This window comes from Hemiscyllium ocellatum, chromosome 21, assembly GCF_020745735.1.
Source record: "Hemiscyllium ocellatum isolate sHemOce1 chromosome 21, sHemOce1.pat.X.cur, whole genome shotgun sequence".
In the NCBI taxonomy this organism is placed as follows: Eukaryota; Metazoa; Chordata; class Chondrichthyes; order Orectolobiformes; family Hemiscylliidae; genus Hemiscyllium; species Hemiscyllium ocellatum.
The window spans coordinates 59799437-59823886 of NC_083421.1; the positions used below are offsets into that span (position 1 = coordinate 59799437).

Sequence of the window (24450 nt, forward strand, 5' to 3'; positions counted from 1 at the left end):
TGGGATGTCAGTGTCTATGTTGCACAGGACTGTGTGAACACCAACACTATGGGACTGGGTCAAATGATCCTGGGCCCACTTGTATTATAGGAAATACAAAGGTAAAAATCACACAACACCAGGTTATACTCCACAACCACCTGATGAAGGAACAATGCTCCAAAAGCTGTTGGACTATAACATGTTGTTGTGTAATTTTTAACTTTGGGCACTCCAATACAACACTGATACTTCCAAAGCAGTATGGGAAATGTAGTCCCGGAAGTAGTTCGGTGGACCGGAAGTCTGCTATGTCCGTCCTGCAAAACCTCCCCCCGCTGTTAGTACGTCGTGCAAATCGATGTGATTGAAGGGTTTCGAAAATAAATTGTGTTTAAGGAAAAAGAAGGTTGTATTGGATCCAAAATGCCGGCGGGGAAAAGCTACCGCAGGAGGAGAGACGAGGAGTCGGATGAGGAGGATGAGCAGAGGGTGGTGGAGGTCAGGTGAGAGCCGAGGCTTCAGTGGTCCCTGGAGGCCTCCTGCCCTCCAGCCCAACACAGCCCAGCCGGGGAGATCCTTCAACCTATTCCTGAACAGTTAACTGCTTTCTGGCTTCAGGCTTCTGGAGGGAAAGGTCTTGTTTTTATATAGCGCCTTTTAGGATTCCCCAATGAACTGGACAGCCAATGGAGTCTTGTATAAGAGACAAAAAATCAGCAGATGCTGGAATGTAAGGTAGACAGGCAGGAGGCTGTAAGAACACAGCAAGCCAGGGCAGCACCAGGAGGTGGTGAAGTCAATGTTTCGAGTACAACCCTTCTTCAGCCCTTGCTTACTGTGTTCTTCCAGCCTCCTGCTTGTCTACCATGAAGTGTTGTAATGTAGGAAATCCCTCACACCTAACGTACATTGTCTGACCAGAGGTGTCACCTCCTTTATCTTGATAACACCTTAAGTTATCTTGGGACCGTGACTTGAAAGAAATTCTGGGATTTGCATATTGATCAATCGAAACTTGCACCTCCATTCTAACTGATTAAAGATTTAAGAGCATCTTAGGGATGTTCGATTTGTTCACATTAGTTGTATGATCCTTTGATCTCTTCCTTATAAATTTTGTGTCTAAGGTCTTCTTCTCTCACTGATGAAGGAGCAATGCTCCAAAAAGCTAGTGTTTTCAAATAAACCCATTGGACTACAACCTGTCATTTGATTTTTGACCTCGTCCAACCCAGTCCAACACCAGCACCTCCGCATCAAAGAAACGCAGCAACCAAGATTGTTCACAGCAAACTCCCACAACATGAATGTGATGATAACCAGACTGTGTGTGTGTCTGTTTTGTGCTGTGTTGATTGAAGGATAAACATTGACCCTGATGCCAGAAAATATTCAACAGGTCTGGCAGCACTAATGGAGAGAGGAATTGGAGTAACGTTTTAAGTCTGATATCAGAGCTATATTTGACTTGAAACATCAACTTGCTCTATCTAACCACAGCTGCTGTCTGACCTGCTCAGTATTCCCAGATTCTTTCCAGTACGTGTTGTAGTTGTGTTCAATCTACCAGTTAGTCACTGTTTATTTGTTGAATCTTGGGTAGATTTGGATTTGAGTTAGAGATCAGCCATAAGTTAGAGGATTGTGTTGAATGGCAAAATGGGTTTGATGGGCTGGATAGTCTATTCCTGCTCCTATTTCATGTGTTTTGAGTTTCAATTTTTATCTTAGATTTCCTGCATTTGCTTTGCTTCTTCAATGGAGAAGCTTCCTTGCTCTAGAAAATGGCTGCCATTTTCATTAATCCAGTCCAAAGATGTGTGGCACTGGAAAAACACAACAGGTCAGGTGGATCCGAGGAGCAGGAGAGTCAATATTTCAGACGTAAACATCGACAGTCCTGCTGAGATGCTGTCTGACCTGCTGTGCTTTTCCGGTGCCACACTTTTCAATTCTGACTCTCCAACATCTGCAGTCCTCACTTTCTCCCAGTCCAAAGATGTGCAGGTTAGGTGGATTGACTGTGATAAATTATGCTGGAGTGTACATGGTTGTGCAGACTAGCAATGGTAAATGTGGGGTTAGGGGGATTGGTGGATGTATGCTTTCCAGAGGATGGGTGCAGACTTGATAGGCAGAATGGCCTCTATCTGCACTGCAGGGATTATATGATTCTCTGATTTGACATCCATTCAAGAAGTGTTTTATGTCTCAGCAGAGAAAAGCACCTCCAACTGTCTAGCAATCCCTTAATATTACATCTGAGCACCATCCTAGATAACTGTGTTCAAGACATGGAGTGGAGCTGTCAGAGTGGTACTCACTGGGCCATAGCTGACTCCTAAAGTCTAAACCACTGTCTGAGTGAATACATACAGTTTGGTGGCTGCCTCACCAGTAAATGATCAGTCTTCATCCTCATAAAATGTTCTTAAGTTTGTAAACATTGAAAATAGCCATCAGTCGCTGAGGCTTTCCTCCTGACAGACAGAGGAATTAAGAGCCAGAAGTTGGTTGATAGGGTCCCTCCTTCTTATCTAGTTAATACTGTTTTGTTAATCAAACCACTATGTCTGCCTTAAAACAAAATTCAATGATCCAGCCTCTACTGCTCTCAGAAAAAAGAATTCTATCGACGAACTAGCCTTTGAGAGAAATCAAATCTCATCTCTGCCTCAAGTGGAAGAGTCTTAATTTTTGAATTAGTTTTCGTCTTTCCTATAAAGGCAATATCCTCTCCACATCATCCTGTTCCCCCACCACAACATTGCATGTGTCAATTAGATTGCTTTTCAGTCTTCATAATTACCCTTCCAATTGCCACCAGGACAGAACCCCACTGGTCCCCACCTACCACCCCACCAACCTCCATATACATCGTATCATCCATTGTCATTTCTGCCACCTCCAAACAGACCCCCACCACCAGGGATATATTTCCCTCCCCACCCCTATCAGCGTTCCGAAAAAGACCACTCCCTCGTCAGATCCACACCCCCCACCAACCCAACCTCCACTCCCAGCACCTTCCCCTGCAACCACAAGAAATGCAAAACTTGCGCCCACACCTCCCCCCTTACTTCCCTCCAAGGCCCCAAGGGATCCTTCCATATCCACCACAAATTCACCTGCACCTCCACACACACCATTTCCTACATCCGCTGCACCCGATGTGGCCTCCTCTATATTGGGGAGACAGGCCGCCTACTTGCGGAACGTTTCAGAGAACACCTCTGGGACACCCGGACCAATCAACCCAACCACCCCGTGGCTCAACACTTCAACTCCCCCTCCCACTCCACCAAGGACATGCAGGTCCTTGGACTCCTCCATCGCCAGACCATAGCAACACTACAGCTGGAGGAAGAGCGCCTCATCTTCCGCCTAGGAACCCTCCAACCACAAGGGATGAACTCAGATTTCTCCAGTTTCCTCATTCCCCCTCCCCCCACCTTGTCTCCATCAAATCCCTCGAACTCAGCACCACCTTCCTAACCTGCAATCTTCTTCCTGACCCCTCCGCCCCCACCCCAACTCCATCCTATCACCCTCACCTTAACTTCCTTCCACCTATCGCATTTCCAACGTCTCTCCTCCCTACCTTTTATCTTAGCCTGCTTGGCACACTTTCCTCATTCCTGAAGAAGGGCTCATGCCTGAAACGTCGATTCTCCTGCTCCTTGGATGCTGCCTGACCTGCTGCGCTTTTCCAGCAACACATTTTCAGCTCTGATCTCCAGCACCTGCAGTCCTCACTTTCTCCCATTAACTACATTGTTATGGGACTGGAGTCTCTGGCTTGACAAGGGATGCCAGCAGATTTCCTCCGTTAACAGAGCATTAGTGTAGTGAATTCAAAGTCTCAACACATTTCAGAGTCTGAACCAATATGAAAGCTTGCCCAAAATTACTGTATCCTTTTAAAGTTAAAACGAGCTAAGAAGTAGGGACAGATGAATTGGATTTTTAGTTGATCATTATTTAAGTCTGGGTGATGGAGGACTGCGTCATGCAAATCAGCAAGTTTACTGGGAGAAATATCATTACATTGACCTCTAGTGGTGACACTGACATGATGGCAGAGTTTGGATTTTGCTGTGGGCCCAAATGCAATACAGTACAGTCAAGTTACAAATGAGACTAGCCCCTATAAGTCAGTAACTGTGACCCGGTGATTATCTCTACTGATTTATAATAAATTGACTGCTAGTAATATAAAAGCATCCAAGGACTGCTATTAATATAAAAATATTCTAGCACTGCTAGTAATATAAAGCATCTTGTGCTAGTGTGTTGATGACCTGCCTTTTAGCCAGACACCTGGATTCAGGTTCTGGATCAGTGGTGCTGGAAGAGCACAGCAGTTCAGGCAGCATCCAACGAGCAGCGAAATCGATGTTTCGGGCAAAAGCCCTTCATCAGGATTCAGGTCCCATCTCTGCTGCAGAAGTGTGGCATAACACATCTGAGCAGGTTGATTTAAAAATGTCTGTAAAAACTTCCAGCTTTATATCAAACACCAATTATTTCTTTTCATTCTCTCAACTCCTAGCTTTCTCTGATAACCCGAGTAAAACTCACTCACACCAGGCCTTGAGCCTGCCAATCTCTTGATTGGCGTGCAGCAGTAATAAGTATTTTTTTGTAAGCATTTTATAAACTATTTTTGTATGAGAAAAGATTTCTGCAAGTCACTGGTGATCATCTCTCTTTCTGAAGGTCAAAACTAGACGAATTGAAGGAAATCCAGAGTCTGAGGAGAAGGCAAAATGGAGTGAGGTAGGTCCACTTCATGTAGCAGAAAGCAGCACACCCACAGGGAACATTTGCTGTCAAAATAACAGGCGTACTGTTTATAATGTTCAGTCTGTCAAGCCTCTTTGACCATTCATATACTCGTGGCTTATCACTGTTTGAGAAAAGAGTCATGATTCAAATACAGTAAGCAACTGGTGAAATGAAATTCAGTTAACTTAATAAATGAGTCCAGTATATTTAATAGTGACCTCTTTCATTGAATCAGGTGTGCTTTAATGACAGTGTCCTAAGGGAAGGAAATCTGATGTCCTTGAGTGATGTGGCCTATATACGATTCTAGATTCTTAACAATGTGGTTCACTCTTAACTGCCCTTTGAAAAATCTGTCAAGCCATTTTGGTGTATTCAAGAAGGCAGCTCTTCACCGCCTTCTCGAGGGCATTGAAGGATGGGCAATGAATGTTGGCATTGCCAGCAGCTCTCTCATTCTGGAAATGGGTTTCTTTTTTAAAAAGGTAGGCTATTTAACAACATGACCTGTTCAAAAGATCATTATTGCTGTAAACGAACCACAACATTAGAACTATATTAGAAAAAGCAATGGGTGTGACGCAGCTTCAAATTGCAACAAGGGAGGGTTTAATTGAAATGACAACTTGGAGCTTCATGTTGGCCGTTCAGAAAGAAAGATTTAAGAGTATCAGTGATGCTGTGTCAGAGTCTCTACTGTCACAGCAGGAATAGGCACAAAGCAAAATCAAAAAGCCTTTAATGATTTCTTTTTCTGTTGCTTGTACAGTGCTGCTGCCCTGCTGGTTGGGGAACAAGCACCAGAAGAAACATCAACTGTGGTAAGCTTCATGCCCTAATTTGGAGAAAGTGAGGTCTGCAGATGCTGGAGATCAGAGTCGAGAGTGTGTTGCTGGAAAAGCACAGCAGGTCAGGCAGCATCCGAGGAGCAGGAGAATCAACGTTTTGGGCATAAGCCCTTCATCATTCATTATGGCAGAAACATTGATGCTCCTGCTCCTCAGATGCTGCCTGACCTGCTGTGCTTTTCTAGCACCACACTCTCGACTCATGCCATAATTTGTCAGAATCAGGACAGCAATGACAACTTGTATATGTACAGCAGCATCTCTAGATGCTTCACAAGTGAAATCTGATGCCACATCAGGTCTAAGGACAGATGACCAAAGGCTGGGTCAATGAGATAGGATTACAGTTAGTGTCTCTTTCCCCCTAAAAAGGCAGCTTTTTAGGACTGAGGCTGCATTGCCATTGATGTGGAATGAATAAAAACAGTGATGCTTAAGGGTCTGGTGGAGGTTACCAAGATAGTGTGATAGACAAGGAGATTTGAAAATAAAGGTAAGAATTTTCAAGTATTTTAAGCATTGATGAATTGTAATTCAGTGAACACAGGGGTAATGGGTTTATGAAACTTGGTACATGTATGAACTCGAAATTTACAAAGGGCATAACATGAGAGTGTTTTAGACTAGTCAAGGATGAGCTGAGGTAGGGGCAGAGTCAACATTCTTGGAAATGGAAATCGACAATATTAGTGATTGTGTGAATGTGGTGGGAAATTGGGGTGAAATATGACACCGAGGTCACAGAGAATCTTAAACCTTAGGCAGTTGCCAGAGAGATAAACTAAATAGATTGCTAAGGGAAAGAGTTTGTGGTGGCTTCAGTCTTCCCAATATTTAATCGGAGGAGATTTCTGCTTGTCCACGGTTGGATGTTGGATATGCAGTTTAACAATGTAGAGATAGTGGTTTTATGTTCAGAACAAAAGTTTGTGCATTTGATGATGGTCTAGCTCATGATCCAGCTAATTCCTATCAAAGATACTATGCCTCACATCACCAAACAATCCACAGAACAGAAGGAAACCATGTGGCCATTCATGCTTTGAAAGAACCATCCATTTAGTCCTACCTCTACAAGTTTTCATTTCAAGTACTTATCCAGTTCCCCTATTAAAGTAAGTTGGGCTGCACTTTCCTGTTGCAGTAATATTGAGGCTAATGACACCTCCTGTTAGAATTATAGAAGCTTGACAGCGTGGGAGCAGGCCATTCAGTCCATTGAGTCCACACCAACCCTTTGAACAGCTTTACAACCAGACCCACCCTCCTACCCTGTCCCCTGTTACCTTGCATTACCTAACTTGCACATCCCTGGACACTACAGGCAGTGTAGCACGGCGAATCCACCTAATGTGCGCATACTTGGACTGTGGGAGGAAATCAGAACCCATGCAGACACTGGGATAATGTGCAAACTCCACGCAGACAGTTACTCAAGGGTAGAATTGAACCTGGATCTTTGCCACTGTAAGGGAGCAGTGCTAACCATTGAGCCATTTCGCTGTCCATTTTGTTAATGTACAAATTCGATAGTAACTTCAGATGAGGGACAATTGTGAGAGTTTTGAAAAAATCAATTTTAAAAAGTAATCTGAAACAAGCACATTTATTTGTTCTATTTATTATGTTTATCTAATTGTGTTGGCCAGGCCCTGTATGGCTGAGGTAATTTGGGAGTGAGTGGGGTGTGGAGGTCCACTCTTGATTGTACTTCACCCCATTGTAAGTGCATTGTTACGCTTGCTTGTACAACTGGCAAAGAAGAGCTTAACATTTAACAGCTGTCCCTGAGGTTTTCTGTCGAGCTTATAGGTCATCATAGTATACACAAACAACCATGATTCTTCCTCAAAATCACTTTCCATTTCCTCTAGTACAGAACTAATTTCCTCTTGTACAACACCAACATCTTCTAAAAAGCAGTGATATGTGAATGCATGTTATTAAATCACTGTAGTAGGAACAATGTATCACTGAGCTGGAGATTTTGACTTTGTCTAATCAGAACTGATATTTGAAAAGATTGCTAATTTAGCAGTCTTCAAAAGCACTTGTAAGATATAGTTTTTTGGAAAAGTGCTTCAACATTTTAATGCTTAATGTGCTAAGAATTACAATGATGACCAATTTAAGATTCAGTGGGTGGACCTGTGTGTACTGGAAGGTACATATATTCACGCCTGTTCTTTGTGAACATGAAGAATATGTACATACATTGTGCGTGTAATATGGGTGACAGCTTTTTTTCTGGTTCATACCTTGGGACAATTAGACTGATTTACATTTATATTTAAATGATTTACATTTAAATAAAGTTTGGCAGTTAGCTGTCAGTCTTCATCGAACTGGTGCATTCTCCATTATAACACCCCTGCCAGTGAGTGCTTGCCAAGCAATTAGCACACTCATTCGTTATAACATGATATTCCCTTTTAGATTTATATTCTTGCTAACGTCCTGATGATACATGACTAAAAACATTGAGAAATTACACGTTTAATCAGCAAAATTCAAATGTTGTTTTTATGTGCAGGACGACCCTTTTAAACTGAAGACTGGTGGTATGATTGATATGAAGATGATAAAGGATAAAAAGCGGGAAAGGTAGGATATCAGAAAATCGTAACAAAATCTGCCCATTTCTTCATTCAATTCATTATTTCACTGGATTTGGACAACACAGAAGTAAGCCACTTGATCCATTATGCCAGAGTTATCTCTTTGAACAAGGCAGCCTACAGACCCAAACTTAAAGGAGAATTTATATTTTCATGAATACAAAATGGCATCAGTTGAGCTGTATCGGTTTGCTACGTTTAATCCACGTAGATTCCCATTGTTCTTGTGTTGTGAAGGAAAGTGTTCATTTGCTTCTTGTGTTTTTTGTTGAATTGTCATGACCTGCATCATCGTCAGGGGGTGGTAATGTCACTGGACTGGAATTCAGACGGCTAGGCTAATGATCACTGTACACAGGTACAAATCTCATCAGCTGCAGAAGGGAGAGTATTCGATTCAGATGATAAAGATCTGGAATTGAATGCTAAGCTCAACAATGACCATGGAACTCTGATCATTGTCATAAAAACCTATCTTCTTTCACTGGTATCTTTTAGGAAGGAATCCACTGTCCTTACCTGATCTGGCCTACATGTGATCCCAGATCTACAACATGAAATTAACTCTTAAGTGGCTGAGCAAGTCAGTTAGTTCAAGGACAATTCGGGGGATGGGCAACAAATACTGGCCTTGTCTGTAACACCTACAAAAATGAAACCTCCTTTTAAGAAAGAATGCAAGTACAGGGAACAAAATAGCGCAAAAGTCTTATGTTGTTCACATTCCTGCAGAGCGTTCAAAATGAGAGACAGAAGTACCTTCTTCAAAGATTTGTTTTCCCTCCCTGGTTGACAAAAGAATTGCTTTCTCTTTTCCAGGGTTGAAGAAGAGGACACAGATTTAAACCTGGGCACATCATTTTCAGTGGAGACCAATCGACGGGATGAGGATGCTGACATGTATGTCTTGACCTTTCATCATGCTGCTTTGAGATAAGCAAATGTTTGTTCTCTTCTGTTCTTTTAAAGCATCAGTGCATACAGCAACACATTTAGTTACATACAGCGTCTCACCATTGGAGTGATCTGTCAAACATGCCAAACAGATAATCCTGCCGCCACATCAGGAACAAGCATTGCCATACTAAATCCCTATAGTTCCCCTCTAGTCTGTTCCAGGAAAGATATATGACTGACTGTCCTCGCTCTGTATTTAGAGTAAAAGAGAAAACGTCCAGTGAGTTTGTGAAGAGAGAAAAACAGTAAATGATTCAGCTTTGTGTCCTTTCATCAGAATGTCCTGATGACAGAACATCAATTTGAAATGTTAACTTTGTTTTTCTCTCTCTGCAGACACTATCAGACTCTGCTGAGTGTTTACCAGCACTTCTGAGTCTTTGTTTCAGCATGTATTTAACTTCTGCCTGACTGGTAGTTGGGAATGTTTTGAAGCAGTCCCTCTTGCTCAGTAAGATTCCTTTTATAGGGTGTGTTTTTTTTATTGGATGTTAAATTCCAGAGAAACCACATTCAAATAATATTTTCATACAAAATTAATTCTGTCCACTCTTTGTGGGAGAATAAATAATTAAATGTGATTGTGTAGTAACCTGGTAGGAGTTATTAAGGCAGTTTTGTAATGATCAATCACTGAGAACCACTATACTGTTGACTCTTGCATAGCCTTTTTCCTTTCTTGATTGTGTTAAGTATGAACTGTTTGTACCAAAACAAAGAGTTTTATAAAAAATGAATCTTCGAGATAATTTATATTAAGATCACAGACAATTTGACCCATCGTAGCCTCTGCCGACTCTAGAAGAAGGAGGATCCAATTACTTCCACTCCCCCTGCAGTCTCCCCACAACCTGGAAAACTTTCCACGTAATAATCGCAAAACATCCCAAACCATTTCCCACTGTGTACCACTTTTGAGGTTTGAAAACTGTCACTCTTCCCCTCACTGGAGGATTGAGTGTGTTTTGGAGTGGGAGGAAGGATCAGAGAGGGGTGGGGGCAGGTTGGAAATTGTTGCCTCTGAGCTTGCAGCCACAGAACCCGGAGTCCTGAGCCTCACTTTGGGAAGCACTGATTTATCCAAATCCCTTTTGAAAGTTGTTGTTTAATCTGTTTCCGCCAGTCTCTTTCAGATAGGCCATTCTAGCTCTCATTTGCTACTGAAAATAAGTTTGTTCGCTGAGTTGGAAGGTTTGTTTTTAGACATTTTATCACGATACTAGGTAACATCAACACTGAGTCTCCAGTGAAGCACTGGTGTTAGTGACCTACTTTCTATTTATGTGTTCAGCTTTCTTGCGTTTCCTGCTCTTTTTTGACATTTCCTGTGTCGATGTCCCAGAAAAACAGGAAATTACATCAACACAGGAAATGACATCGCTAACTCCAAAGAAAGCTAAACTCATAAATAGAAAGCAGGCCATAACACCAGTGCTTCACCAGTGGCTTACTGAAGATGGTGCCGAAATGCCTGAAAACGAACCTTCCAGCTCAGTGAGCAAACTTAAATCCAGAACCTCAACCAGAGCTACAAATCTTCTCCAAACTCTCATTTGCTACGTTAATAAAATAACTTTCCTTGTCTCCTCTTTGATTTGTTTTCCACCAGAGGATGTAATTTCTCCTTATTTAAGAAAGTAGGAAATAGAAGCAGGGTGAGGCAATTCAGCCCTACAAGTCTGCTATACCATCCAATAACAGCATGGCTATTCAGAGCCATTTTTCTGCACTATTGCCATTTCCTTGATGTCTTTAATATCTCAAAATCAATTGGTCTTTGGCTTGAACCCCCAATGACTGCCTCCACAGTTTGCTGGCGCAAAGAATTCCAAAGATTTCACAACCTTTAGGTTGACACTGTTCCTCTTAATCTCAGTCATAGAATCCCTGCCGTGCAGATAAAGGCCATTCAGCCCACCGAGTCTACACCGATCCTCTGAAGAGAATCCCACCCTGACCCAGCCCCCATCATATCACATTTACTGTGGCTAATCCACCCTAACCTGCACATCTTTGGATTGCGGAAGGAAACCGGAGCATCCAGAGGAAACACACTCAGACACGGGGAGAATATGCAAACTCCATACAGTCGCCCGATGGTAGAATCGAACTCAGGTCCCTACCACTGTCAGATAGCTGTGCTAACCACTGGACTGCCCTTTATTTAATCCATCAAATCCATTGTAATTTTGAACATGACTAGAAATTCTCCGCTTGGATTTAGAACCAAACAAGTTAACAGTACCAGCTTCTAGTCTCTCCACGTAACTTCCACAGTTTTCATTCCTGATACTGTTCTCCTAAAGCCTTGCAATTCTTCATAGCTGCAAACGTAGCGATAGACAGATAGTCTCCTGACATTATTTATGCAATGTCCATAGTGGGCAGGAGAGTCTAATTTTCTCCCTAAAGTCCCAGCAGCAGCTGGAACACAAGACATTAAAGGACCTGGGAAGCTTATGACCCTGTATGACATGTCTACTGTGTTCAGTAAGTGTCCTTGTTCCACGGCAGGATGAAGTACATCGAGACGGAACTAAAACGGAGGAAGGGAATCCTGGAGAATGAAGAACAGAAGGCAAAGGTCAAAAACCCAGAGGACCAACTGTATGAGTTGCCTGATAACATCAACGTTTCATCTGCCAAGCGCACAGAAGAAATGCTATCCAATCAGATGCTGAGTGGAATTCCTGAAGTGGATTTGGGTATTGAGTAAGTGTTTATTTTTTTAGATCAACTTTAGTGCAAATACGATCAGAAAACGTAGGAACAAACGTAGGCTATTTGGCCCATCAAGTCTGCTCCTCAAATCATGGCTGATGTAATCATCCGAATCTTCATTTTCCTGCCTTTTCTCCATAATCCATCATTCCCTTACTGTCTAAAACTCTATCTATCTCGGCCTTGAATAGACTTTTATTGACCCCGTTCTCCCAGCCTTCCGCAGATTCGCTACACTCAGAAGAAATTTCTGATCATCTCTGTCTTAAATGGATAGCCCCTGACTGTGAGATTATGCCTTCTGGTCCCAGACTCACCTACATTGGGATACATCCTTTCTGTATCTACCCTGCCAAGCCTTCTAAGAATCTTGCATGTTTCAACATGGTCTCCTCTCATTCTTCGAAACATCACTGAGCACAAGCATAACCTCTTCTCAGAAGGCAGTTCCTCTATAGCTGGGATCAGCCTAGCGAACCTTCTCTGGAGTGCCTCTGATGTCAGTCTATTTTACCTTAGATAAGAGACCAAAACTGTTCACAGTATTCCAGCCGTGGTCTGACTTGTGCCTTGTATAGTTTTAGCAAAACTTCCCTATCTCTATCCTACTGGGCAATGTTCTTCATTTGGAAGTCTGTTACATCCCATTGACGCATACACGCTGAAAACAGTAATCAAAGTAATTTCAAAATTTCACTTTTATCTCTCATTATTCAGAAAAGGTGGGTCCATTTCATTGATTCGGAGTCACTGCAGGATGGACCATCTAGAAGATGCATTGCAGCAACACTTTCCAAACCTGCCAACTCTGTTACCTAAAAGGACAAAGGCAACAGATGCCTGGCAACACCATAATCTGCAAGTTTCCCCCTAAGCCAGCTGCTATCTTAACTTGGAAGTATATTGCCGTTCATTCTGTGTTGCTGGGTTACAATGCTGAATGCTCTCCCTATAACAGTAGGGTGGAAGTCCCACTATCACTTTCTTGAGGGCAATTGGGAAATGGGCAGCCAATGCTAACCTAGCCAATAATGTCCACATCTCGTGAATACATTAAGAAAAACATTAGTTATATCTTTATTTAGGAAGCTCTGCTGCTCCTTTTGAATGTAACACGTGGCTTCATAAAATGAATGATTGTTCCACAAATGCGTTACTCTTTGACAGAAAACAAAGTGCCTGAATTTCCTACTTGATTTGTCATCCTTAATTTGAAATCTGAGCCCCCTTCATTCTTGGATGGTGTATTTTGCAGTTTTAAAAGATGTTGAATTGCCTTTCTCCATTAATCTTAAACAGGAGTATCAAATTGCTCTCAAGTCTTCCATCTTCAAGAAAGTCAGTAAATCAGGGTACCTGTGATGTTTGCATCCATTTACATGACCTTCATAGCAAAAGAACACAATAGAAAGAGGCCATTTGGCCCATCATGCTGTGCAGTTTTACCCATTAACCTGCAGATGTTCCCACATCTTCCAGGACTTATCCAGTTCCTTTTAGAAATTTGCTCCTGAACTTGTGTCCACACCCTTTCAGAGTGCATTCTAAAGGAAATTTTGCTACCTGGATTTTATTTTTACTCATGTTGCTATTGATTGCATTTTTTTTTAATTTTGAGTGCAAAAATAAAGAACATTATCAGCACAGAAGAGGCAAAGGCCCAGCTCCTGGCAGAACAACGTAACAAAAAGAAGGACAACGGTACTTCTTTCGTACCCACCAACATTGCAGTCAATTATGTTCAACACAACCGGTGTAAGTATTGATGAAGCTCTATGATTGACATTCTTAGTGTTGCAATCTCCTGGTGTGGTTGGCCTTGTTAACCTGTGATCCAGGTGATTTCAGAAAAGCAAATACTTAGGATGGTGGAAATCCAAAATACAATCATAAAATCCTGGAAGAAAACTCAGCAGCTCTGGCCACATCCAGTGCAGGGAGGGAGAAAAAGAGTGAGTGTTGCACATCTCTGACCTTTGGCCAGAACCGGAAGATGTTTAGAAGTCCAACAAGATTTAATAAAGTGCAGTGTCATGGGAAAGCGGAGGGAAGAAAAGTGGAGAAGTTGGGTGATAATGGAGAAGGCAGGAGCATCAAGCGAGAGGAAGCAAGGTGAAAGGGGATGGTTTGAGTCATTGCTTTGAGCAGCATTCACAGTTCAGTATTCCCAACAGAATAAGCTTTCTCCTTTTTCAGGTTGTCTTACAACAATGAGGCATTTTATCACCCACATCTTGGGGTAACTGGAAGGGACTTTAACAGCAAGTTTGCTATGGTGCGCTATTGAGAAGAGCCTAGGGCAGATGTGTGGTCACTGGCAGGCCTGACCTAACCACTACTGCAGTGTTCAATGGCTTAATCTGCAAGAGTGAAGGGACACCATTGACATCTAGTCTGTTCATCTACATTAATGGTGAATGTGGTGTGTAACTATGAAAGATTTATAAACCAGTGCTGTGAAACTACCTTTGTTAGATATTTTATCTCCATACTGACAGTGTATTGGATTCTAGCCCTACTGCAGGATTTATTTCTATTCAGTCAGTTTGTCCTCCAGTTCAATATTATAGTATGACCAGAGACATTTCATGGGATGTATAACATTGAGCCCCACCATTCTATGCTAGTGTTCATGCCCTCCTAGAGAATCCTCCCATGTTTTCTCTAAATTTACTAATGTAATCCTCAATTCCCTTCTCCCTCATCTGCGTCCCTCTCTTATTGTTGGATGCATCTGTACTTCTTGCTACAACCACTCCTAAGTTCCACCTTCTCTGGCTGATGAAGTTTCTTTTGAATTCCCAATTAGTTTATCTCCCATTGATGGCTTCTAGTTATGCTGTTCCCACAAATGCAAACATTCGCTGTGCCACTGTATCACATCCTGTCATCCACCCCTCTGACTTTTCAAAAGGGGACTCAGACTGACCAAGGTTCCAAAAACAGAAACTGCTGGAAAAGCTCAGCAGCTTTGGCAGCATCTGTGGAGAGAAGTCGGGGTTAACATTTTGGATCTAGTGACCCTTCCTCAGAACAACAGGCAGGGTCACTAGACCCATAACGTTAATTCTGACTTCTCTTCACAGATGCTGCCAGGCATGCTGAGCTTTTCTAGCAACTTCTGCTTTTGTTCCTGATTTAAAGCATTCACAGTTCTTTCGGTTTTTATTGACCAAGTTTCCAGTTGCCAATTGAGGCGGTTGCTAAATATTCCACAATAAATACTTGAAAAGTAAGGAATCCATCCTGTCTCTTCCCCAACATTCCTCCGTCAATGCTCTCAATTTAAATTTAACGAGTCATTCAACTGTTCATTTATTGTGACATGTGGAATCTCAAATATGTACAAAGTGGCTGCTGTGTTATATCGAAATGACTTCATGCATTTCAAAAGCAATTTCTTGAGTTGTCAATGAGAAACAGGTTTTGCTGCTAAATGAATGCAAGCCTTTTGTTCCTTGTGACAAGATACAGCCACAGGACCGTGTTAGATGTTAAAGGACAATTGTATCAGTGCATTATGTGAGCCACTCCCTTACAGTATTCTCCTAACTTGCTTAATATGTGTTCTGCTTCAGGATACAAAACTGCCACTGGGAGATTAAAATGTAACTGAAAATAACCAACATGTCACAAACGTGAATGTTCAACAGTGAAGGACGGTATGGGGTTTATCCATTTCCCTCTGACGAGGAATGGGAGTTGTTGCGTTACAATTTTTGAGTACTCTCTGGGGTTTTGGGTAGTGCTTCTATTCAATTTTCATATGTTCATCCATTCTGCTTAACTCAGCGCAACTTCCCATTTTCCAGTCAAGGGAGCACAACTGAGGCTGAAGAAATGTATTCTTTACTGCTGAAATCAAAAATGTGCACACTTCCCATTGTTCCTGATTATTTATCCTGCATTTAGAGCTCAAGAACCTAAGGATGACATTGCACATACAAATTGAATCATTTGCTTTTTCTTCAGTGCAGTTATTTTTTGAAAAAAAATTATATAGTTTGAAAGGCTTATTGCTATGATATGGCGGGATCCTTGTTGCAGGTTCACGTTGCCTTCTGTTTTGTGTTATAGTTTACCGGGAGGAATTGCACGCGCCTGCAAAACGCAATAAAGAGGAAGCCAAACCTCGGCCCTTGAGAGTGGGAGACACTGACAAACCAGAGCCTGAACGTAAGTAACTAATGTCAGCCTTCATAAAGCAGTGGATTGTAGTCATAAAGATGTGTAAGAATTCAAACAGTTGCTTGCAGATTAAAGCATATGGTTTTCTGCTTTCAATTCCACTTAATTATCTGCTCCTGGTCAGGCATTATCTTGATTTTGAAATTCTCCTCCTTACTTGCAAATCCTTCCTTGACCTTATCACCTCCAGTCTCTAGAACTCTGCAAAATATCTGCACCCAATTAATTCTAGCTTCCTGAACTTGCCCGATTTCCATCCCCTTCTCAGTCCTCCCCTCTGACTCCCACATTGTCAGCACTTCCTTCCCTAACTGCTCACTGCTCCACCAAACTCAAGTCAGTTTTGTTCCTGCACGTGTTCCTCAGAGCCATGAGAACTTCTTTCAATTTATTCATGGGATGTTGTTGTTGCTGGCTGGGCCAGCATTTCTTGCCCATCTGTAAATGCCTTGGAGAATGTAGTCGTGAATTCCTTCCTTGACGTACAGCCCTTGAGGTGGATCAGTATCTTCACCTTTTGTTTACCAATCTTTGTAAAGTAAAGACTAACATTCATTAGACAGTTTAATTACTAATACCTGTGCATCAGTTTTAAATTAACTATGTTCTTGGAAGGAAATCTTTGCTCCATCATAGTTCTTCATTACATGCCATTAAGCAAAAACTACCAACTTGGTTTCTTGGATTTAAAATGGGTGATATTACAGTTCCTCGAGTTAAACTCCATGTGTCATAGTTTTGTCCATTCCTTTTCTTTTATCCTATCATTGGTTCCACTTTTGCATCTCTTGCTGCTTTTCTTGTTAGTTGTAACTGTCCCACTTTGCAAAATTTCCAATTTTCATTAAAAGTTTGTGCAAAATTTTATTTTAGATTGGTACAAGTTTTCATCAAGGTCGTTTAGCTATCAGAAATGGATCCTTGGTGTTTTAGGCATATGTGCTTGTTCTGTATCACGCCTGATGCTTCTTTACAGAATTTCATTGCTTGATTCAGTGAGGTTTATCATGAGTCAATGAATTTGTCACCTTTTTGACTTTTGCCTTCATTATGTTAATTCTGGTTTGTAATTGGTCCTTCTCAATTTTAAACCTGAAATAAAATGACTACAATGTAATTATGTTTCTTTGATACCAGATTGTTAACTAATTCTGGTTTGTTATTCATCACCGTCTCAGATACACTGATTCTTTGTCAGCTCCAGAGGTATAATTCGAGAAACTATCTTGAATAGATTCTAGAAAAATCACTGTCTTTGCTTCTTTTGATGTTGTCTCTGTATGGTTAAATTGAAAATTGAAATCTTTCATTCTTTTTGCTGCGTATTTCCCTGATCTCTCGACCTGCATTGTTACTTTCAAGAGATCTGTAGACCACTTCCGAAGGCCTTGCATCCTTCCATGTTCTTTCCTTCTCCCCATGGTGTTTCCATTACCCAATCATTACTCAGATCTCTGTGTTACTGTATTGTTCTGTTCTTTCCCAATTTCCCTTCCTGTCTGAAGATCCTCCATCCTGGAACATGAAGTTCTCAACTTGTGGCCAGGTTTCTAATGATTACCACATTATTCCCATACGGCTGATGTAATAATATTTCTTTTGTATAGAAAACTGTCCCCATCCTGCTCATATCGTCTGATAGTATTTTTCCCTAACACGTTGTTGCTAATCATCTGTACTAGTTAAACAATTCAATATTTTCCGTCACTATTTTTACATGCATTTTATTACTAATTCCTTAAACCCTTTTGCTCCCACAGTAAATACAAGTTAGCACATAAACATCTCCACTCATCCCTTCTCAGGGCCACTATCATTTTGACACTGGTCCTCCACTTCCTTTTTGCTGTTTAAAGTTCTTGCTGCAATTCCATTTAGCCTCTTGACCAGCTTCCACACAAACCCCACCTGACAACCGATGGTGGTGGGAATTGGAATGGAATTGGTACTTCAATTGGAAAAGAACACTTTAAACAGTTGAGAAATTAAACTTCTGTTTCAATCTTGAAGAGATGCAATGTTATTAAAAACTATCATGTTTAACACTTACCAGTGATTATCCCTTTGTAAATTCCCTATTGGCACCCTCTGCAATCTGCCATTTTTATGTCATTCTGTGCTTTTTAGTTTCCCACAGGGACATCGGTGATTTGACTTAAAGGTGATTCCTTTAAAGTTCATTGTCTAATTGTGATGTGTGTTCCATTGCTTTAAAGAGTTAGCTGCATTTTATGTTTAAAGTCTGATGGTTTGCTGTTTTAAAAAAGTTGCAACAAAGCCATTAAGAAACGTTTCCCTTCCTATATTGTGCAGCATCTCCTCCAAATCGTAAACGTCCTTCCAATGAAAAGGCGACAGATGATTACCATTATGAAAAGTTCAAGAAAATGAGCAGAAGGTACTGAGGGGGCTGCCCAATATTCTGTTTCTTTTTAAATTGACAACAGTACCCGCGTCCTCTACTGATGTGGAAATGAGACTGATGAGTTTAAAACTGTTTGTGGGCAAGAACTTAGCAGTGCTTCGACTTTCAGGTCTGAACCAACGTCATTGTTTTTCTAAAGTTAAGCTACAGAAGAAATGAAAACCTATAGCACGTTGTGGTACAAAAAAGATACTAGTGTAAGAGGGAACAACTTCAGTCATTTGTGAATTTATCTTGGCTGTCCCACTCTGGTTCATATTCATTTCTACTTCTGAATCCTGTAAAAAGCTCAATTGGAAGAATATACAGTGGTCAATGAGCATTTTAAAAGGCCGTTGTCACCTTCCATTTGTAAGTCTTCCAGTGACAGCACTTTTAAAAACTGGATTACAGTAGTTGTAATGTATATTGACACATTGCAGCTCCAATCCTAAATTCACTCATTCATCTTCAAAACTGCTGAATAAGATATTTTGATCTGTTAACTCGCTATGTGTCACAGATTGAATCTTGTGTAAATGTCTTTGTATATGTATCTAAAATAAACTTCTTATCCTTACTTTATGATTTTATATAAACGTTTCTCAGTTTATTTTACTAGTATATACATTCACTAATCCAGCTGACTGCCAGATTAGAATTCCCAAACTCTGCAAGTGTCTAAAGTAGACGAGACAAATCACAAGTGGGAGGTTGGCCACCCATCTTTCTGTTGCATTGACAGGAGGTTCAAGAGACCCAGACAGTGCTGAGAGCAAAACCAATTTCCATTTTAGATGAAGTATGTAGCAGAGGATCTATCATACTGAGAAAGGGAGGGACTTTACCTTGAAGTTGGCAGTGGAGAGGGATACCAGTGCAGGACATTCTCAATTAATGTAGTTTTGTTATGACATTGCTTTTACTTTACTTCTCATCATTCCAATGCCACTTCTGAAACCCAGTTCTTGCCTGACTCCCAGTAGCAGAGGGAATAAACGTGTGTCAAAACTCAGCATTCTTGGGCCAGTTCCTGTTTTAGCCATTGCCTGCCCCAGTTAAGGCTAGACATGTTTTTTTAAAACAGTCGCTCAACCCTCCCTCTCCAAATCAGCAGAAAAACAGGATCTTCAATATTCAGGGCTGCAGATAAAGCCTTCCATCTCCAGGGGTGCAATATTGTTTGGGGGAAGTAAGCAATACAATTTTTTTTGCATATTTATTTATTATTTCATTTGTGTTTGCATTCCATACTTGTTCCACATTCTGTGTTAATAGAGGATTACTTGTGTAGAAAAAAAGGTTTGATACAAATTGGGCAGATGTAAAGTGAAATTTCTGGCTTAAAAACAAAATAAAATAACAGGAAGGAATCAACTACTGGTGTAGCGAAAGCCAACAAAGAATATTCTTGGCCACTAGAGAATGAAATGCTCAATAAAATTCCTGAGATCACTGCCCGTGCCTCTCCCCAAAGCCCGACACCACCGGCAATCAAACACTCCAGGAGATCACAGACCATGTTTATCTCTAAAAATACTTGACTTCTGTATGACATAGGACTTGGTCCAGCACCCTCTTGAAACTGCTCAGTCAAAACACACCACACAGGTAAACAGACCACACAAGTAAACAGTATTTGCCATAGACACTTTATTTGTGAAAAGAGGTACTTCCCATCCTGTCTATTCCTGTGCTTATACAGTTTGATACACTATTTTGTAAGTCAAGCTTGTAGATGGTTTTATATCTGCAAACACTAACAATCAGCCAGCAAATAATGAGGCAGTTTGCTGTTGAAAAATCAATAAACATTCTACCCATACCTACTATAGCTTGTTTGAAATCACAAATCTAAATGTAAAGTTGTCAATAGGTCACTTGGGACAGATGAATAGTTACAGGCCAAGAGTATCATGCAGTTTCCAAGTTAGGAATGCTTCAGTTGGCTGAACTATACAGCTCCTTTAAGGAGACTCAGTTAGTTGAGCAACTTGATCACTCTATTGAAAACAAAAAATTCTGGAGATCATAGTAGGTCAGGTTGAAGAACCTCTTCCTAACAGTTGGAATAATCTCTCTGGATCCCACACATTGTCCACTTCACAATAAAAGTTACTTATCCCTCACTAGATCATAGAATTTTGGCATAACATTCTATTTCAGAACAACAGACATGGTAGACTTAATGTTAGTTATGTGTATTTTCATTCATTATAGCTTTGGTAGTGTTTTAAATGCATAAATAACTTGAGTAATTAGTGTCTCACCTACTCTAATAGAAATTGTCAGTTTGGTCCAAGAACGTAGAAGTAATACACTGGTTTATCCATATTATTCCTAATGGACTTTTTGCACAAGATCTCTTGGTGTGAAACTCACTTTCTATCTTGTATTCCCAGAGATACATTATGCACCAATGGATTAAAAACTGCAGAATACCCTTCTTCACAGAACTGTGGGTGTGCGTACACCACATGGACTGCAGCAGTGAGGGAAATCACATTTTAAAACTATTAGGGATGGCAACAAAAAAAAAACTGCCCTTGCCAGTGGTACCCATGTCCTTTATAAGAGTTGCAACATTTTCTTCTATGTTACAATGAATGAACACAACTGTGATTATTTTTGTTCTCTTTCAATAAGCACTTAGGTCTTGAAACCTTGTGTATTCTTACGTGGAGACAAATCACAAGCCGGGTGGTCTGGGCACTGCAGCTATTTTTCCAAGACTATTTCCAGCATGAGAACAAACAATTTCATAATTTATATTTTAAACATGTGTTATATATAAAATGAGACACAGGTCTTCCTTTGGTGGCTAATTTTAAACTTGAATGACTGTTCCACAAATTATCCAGTAAATTTCATACCGTTTTGGCAGCTACTACCAAACCTCAATGGTGACCATCCACTAGTTGTTCAGCTAGAACTGTATTTAACATTAATAAATGCTGCTGCCTTGGGTTTTATACAATAACATTGCTTTGACTTCCATTACAATTTACTGACATAAAATAACAGATTTTTTCAGTAATTTGTAATTCCAAGTGACAGAACAAATTGCTGACCCAAAGCAAACAAAAAGGATAAAACGTCAGATGTTGAAGTTGTACTAGACTGTCCGCTGTATTGCAAAAGGTAACATGCTTACCTCACTAGTTCTCAGATTGTGTTTGATAGCTATTGCAGGATTTGAGCTCAAAGACCTAGGCTCTGTCCTCTCCTCTCCTCAGGCGTTTGCAAGAGGAGATGGATGTCATTTTGAGGTGGGAAGGGTGATGGAAAGAAATAATTATTTGGTGTCCTGGCCAACATTTACACTTCGATCAAGATCCCAAACAGATTTACTAGTCATTATCACGTTGCTGTTTTTTTGGGAGCTTGCTGTATACATATTTGCTCCTGCATTACGAAAGTGACTACATTTGAAGGATTTCATTAGCTATAAAGTTCTTGGAGACAGCTTGAGGTTATGAAAGAAGTTAAGTAAATGCAAGTCATTGACAAGAGGTGGCTGCTGAAACGTAAGGTACATAAACAGGAAAAGAGACATAAGTTGAATTGACAGCACTGAATGGCAAGGGGAGACAGTGCTCTGATTGTGAGCCAAGGCTAGGCAAGAAAAGTTAGCAAACTTTACCATACTTAACCTCAGAAATTTCATAAAGATATCAGATCCAAGAAAGAAACCACAGGTACCTCATGGGAATGTTTCCCCACCCTCCTTTCTTCAACAAAGAAGTGAATTTTGTGGATAAGTTATTAATGAGAAGAACATTCTGGAAGATTCCTTTAAGAAACCAAAGCTCTGCACACAGGACAACTAACAAACCGTCAAACAATTTAAAATGGAAACTAAGAACTCTGTTGCCTTAGTTTTATGCCACATTTTGTTGCCCTTTGAAGCCTCCTGATCATTTTCACCCAGCCAAAAACAGCTAGGCAGTTCCTTTGCTCCCAGGTCGATGGCACTGCAGCCTTCAGTAGGTATATTGTCCTGGCATAGTACAGGATGTATGCATGTGTTAAAGAAGTCAAAATCAAATCAAAAAAGCCTGGTATCAGTATGAGGGATCACACTTAAAAGCACTGAAAAATTTACTAACTGACTTTTAGAAGCCAGTTAAGAGATTAGAAATACAGATTTCAAATTCCCGCAAGTTCAATATATCCCGCAACTCTTCAAATAGTTCAGTAGCTTGGACCTTTCAGAAAGTGCACTAACCCATAGCACTGTTGCACCTACACCTTCTGCTGTATCCTTGTGATTTTTTAAAAAATGAAGCGTGGGTATCACTGGTGAACCCAGCAATCAATCCCTAACTCCGACTTCCCTCAAGAAGGTGAGTTACCTTCTTTGCAACTGAGTGGCTTGCAAGGCTGTTTCAGAGGTCAGTTAAGAGACAACCATTTTATTGAGAGTTTGGAGTCATTGGTCAGACCAGGTTAAGCTGAGAATTTCCCCTCCCCAAGGAGCATTAGTGAAACATTGTTTTCTTAAGCATAAAGGTGCTTGAGTAAGTCATTTAGCCCCATTCTTCCATTTAGCCCCATGACTGATATGATTACTCCACAGTCCATCTACCCCCATAACCTTTCACGCCATTGCAATTTCCACTGTCTTTGGAGACAGAGTATTCCAAAGACTCAATCCTCTATGGGGAAATAAAAATGTTGTAGCTTGAATGGGTGGCCCCTTGTTTTTAAACAGTGATGGTCATCATTACTGATATTAACTCTATTTCTGACCAAACTGACTGAATTTAAATATTCCAGTTGCTGTGGTAGGATTAGATCCAATGTCTTCATAAGTCCAGACCTCTGGATAATCACTATGCTACCATTACTGTTCATGGAGTGAGAGAGAGGTCTAGCAGAATTCCTGCTGCTTTGGTGTATTATTTCTGCACGCTTCAACCTTTCTCCCTGTGTAAGCCATGGAATTCTAAACACCTAGTACTTATGACACTGATGGGCCACCTTTTATTGCCCTAGCTGCCCCTTGAGAAGGTGGGGGTGAGTTGCCTTCCTGAACTGCTGCAGTCCACCTGCTGTGGATTGACCACAATGCCATTAGTGCTCCTAGCCTTTGGCGTGCTTTTGTAGCCACTACATATATGTGGTGAGTCCAGTTGAGTTTCTGACCACTGATTACTCCCAGGATGTTGATAGTGGGGATTCAGTGATGGTAACACCATTGGATGTCAAGGGGCGGTGATTGGATTATCTCTTGTTGGTGATGGTCATAGAGTGCATTTGTGTGGCACAAATGTTACTTGCCAACTTGTCAGCCCAAGCCTGGATATTGTCCAGATCTTGTTACCATTGACCACTGACTGCTTCAGTGTCTGAGTCGTCGTGAATGGTGCTGAACATTATGCAGTCATCAGCAAACATCCCTACTCCTGACCTTATGGAGGGAAGTTTATTGATGAAGCAGCTGAAGATCGTTGAGCCTAGCACACTACCCTGAGGAACTCATGCAGAGATGTCCTGGAGCTGAGCTGACTGATCTCCAACAAGCACAAGCATCTTCCTATGTGTCAGATAAGACTCTAACCATTGGAGAGTTTGTCCCGATTCCCACTGATTACAGTTTTGTTAGGGCTTCCTGATGCCACACTCCCCTCATCTCTGGAATTCAACTCTTTTGTTCATGTTTGAACCAAGGCTGTATTAAGTTCAGGAGTTGAGTGGCCCTGGAGGAACTCAAACTTGGCATCACCGAGCAAGTGCTGTTTGATGGGACTGTTGATGACCCCTTCCATCACTTTACTGATGATTGACAGTCGACTAATAGGGCTATAATTGGCCAGGTTAGATTTGTCCTGCTTTTATGTACAAGTCATACTTGGGCAATTTTCAATATTGTTGGGTAAGTACCAACCAGTGTTGTAACTGTACTGAAACAGATTGGCTGGGGAGCACAAGTTGTCAGGGT

At 41.1% G+C, this 24450-nt stretch overlaps 1 protein-coding gene across 1 annotated transcript; it reads left to right on the forward strand.

The window, feature by feature from the left end:
- Positions 1-282: 282 nt before the first annotated feature.
- Positions 283-19039, forward strand: c21h9orf78 (chromosome 21 C9orf78 homolog). The gene is made up of 9 exons (XM_060841131.1): positions 283-485; positions 4702-4761; positions 5540-5591; positions 8152-8222; positions 9056-9136; positions 11708-11905; positions 13533-13669; positions 15992-16090; positions 18416-19039. The coding sequence occupies exons 1-9, from the start codon at positions 406-408 to the stop codon at positions 18505-18507; spliced, it is 870 nt and encodes a 289-aa protein (XP_060697114.1). The 5' UTR covers positions 283-405; the 3' UTR covers positions 18508-19039.
- The last annotated feature ends 5411 nt before the right edge of the window (positions 19040-24450 follow it).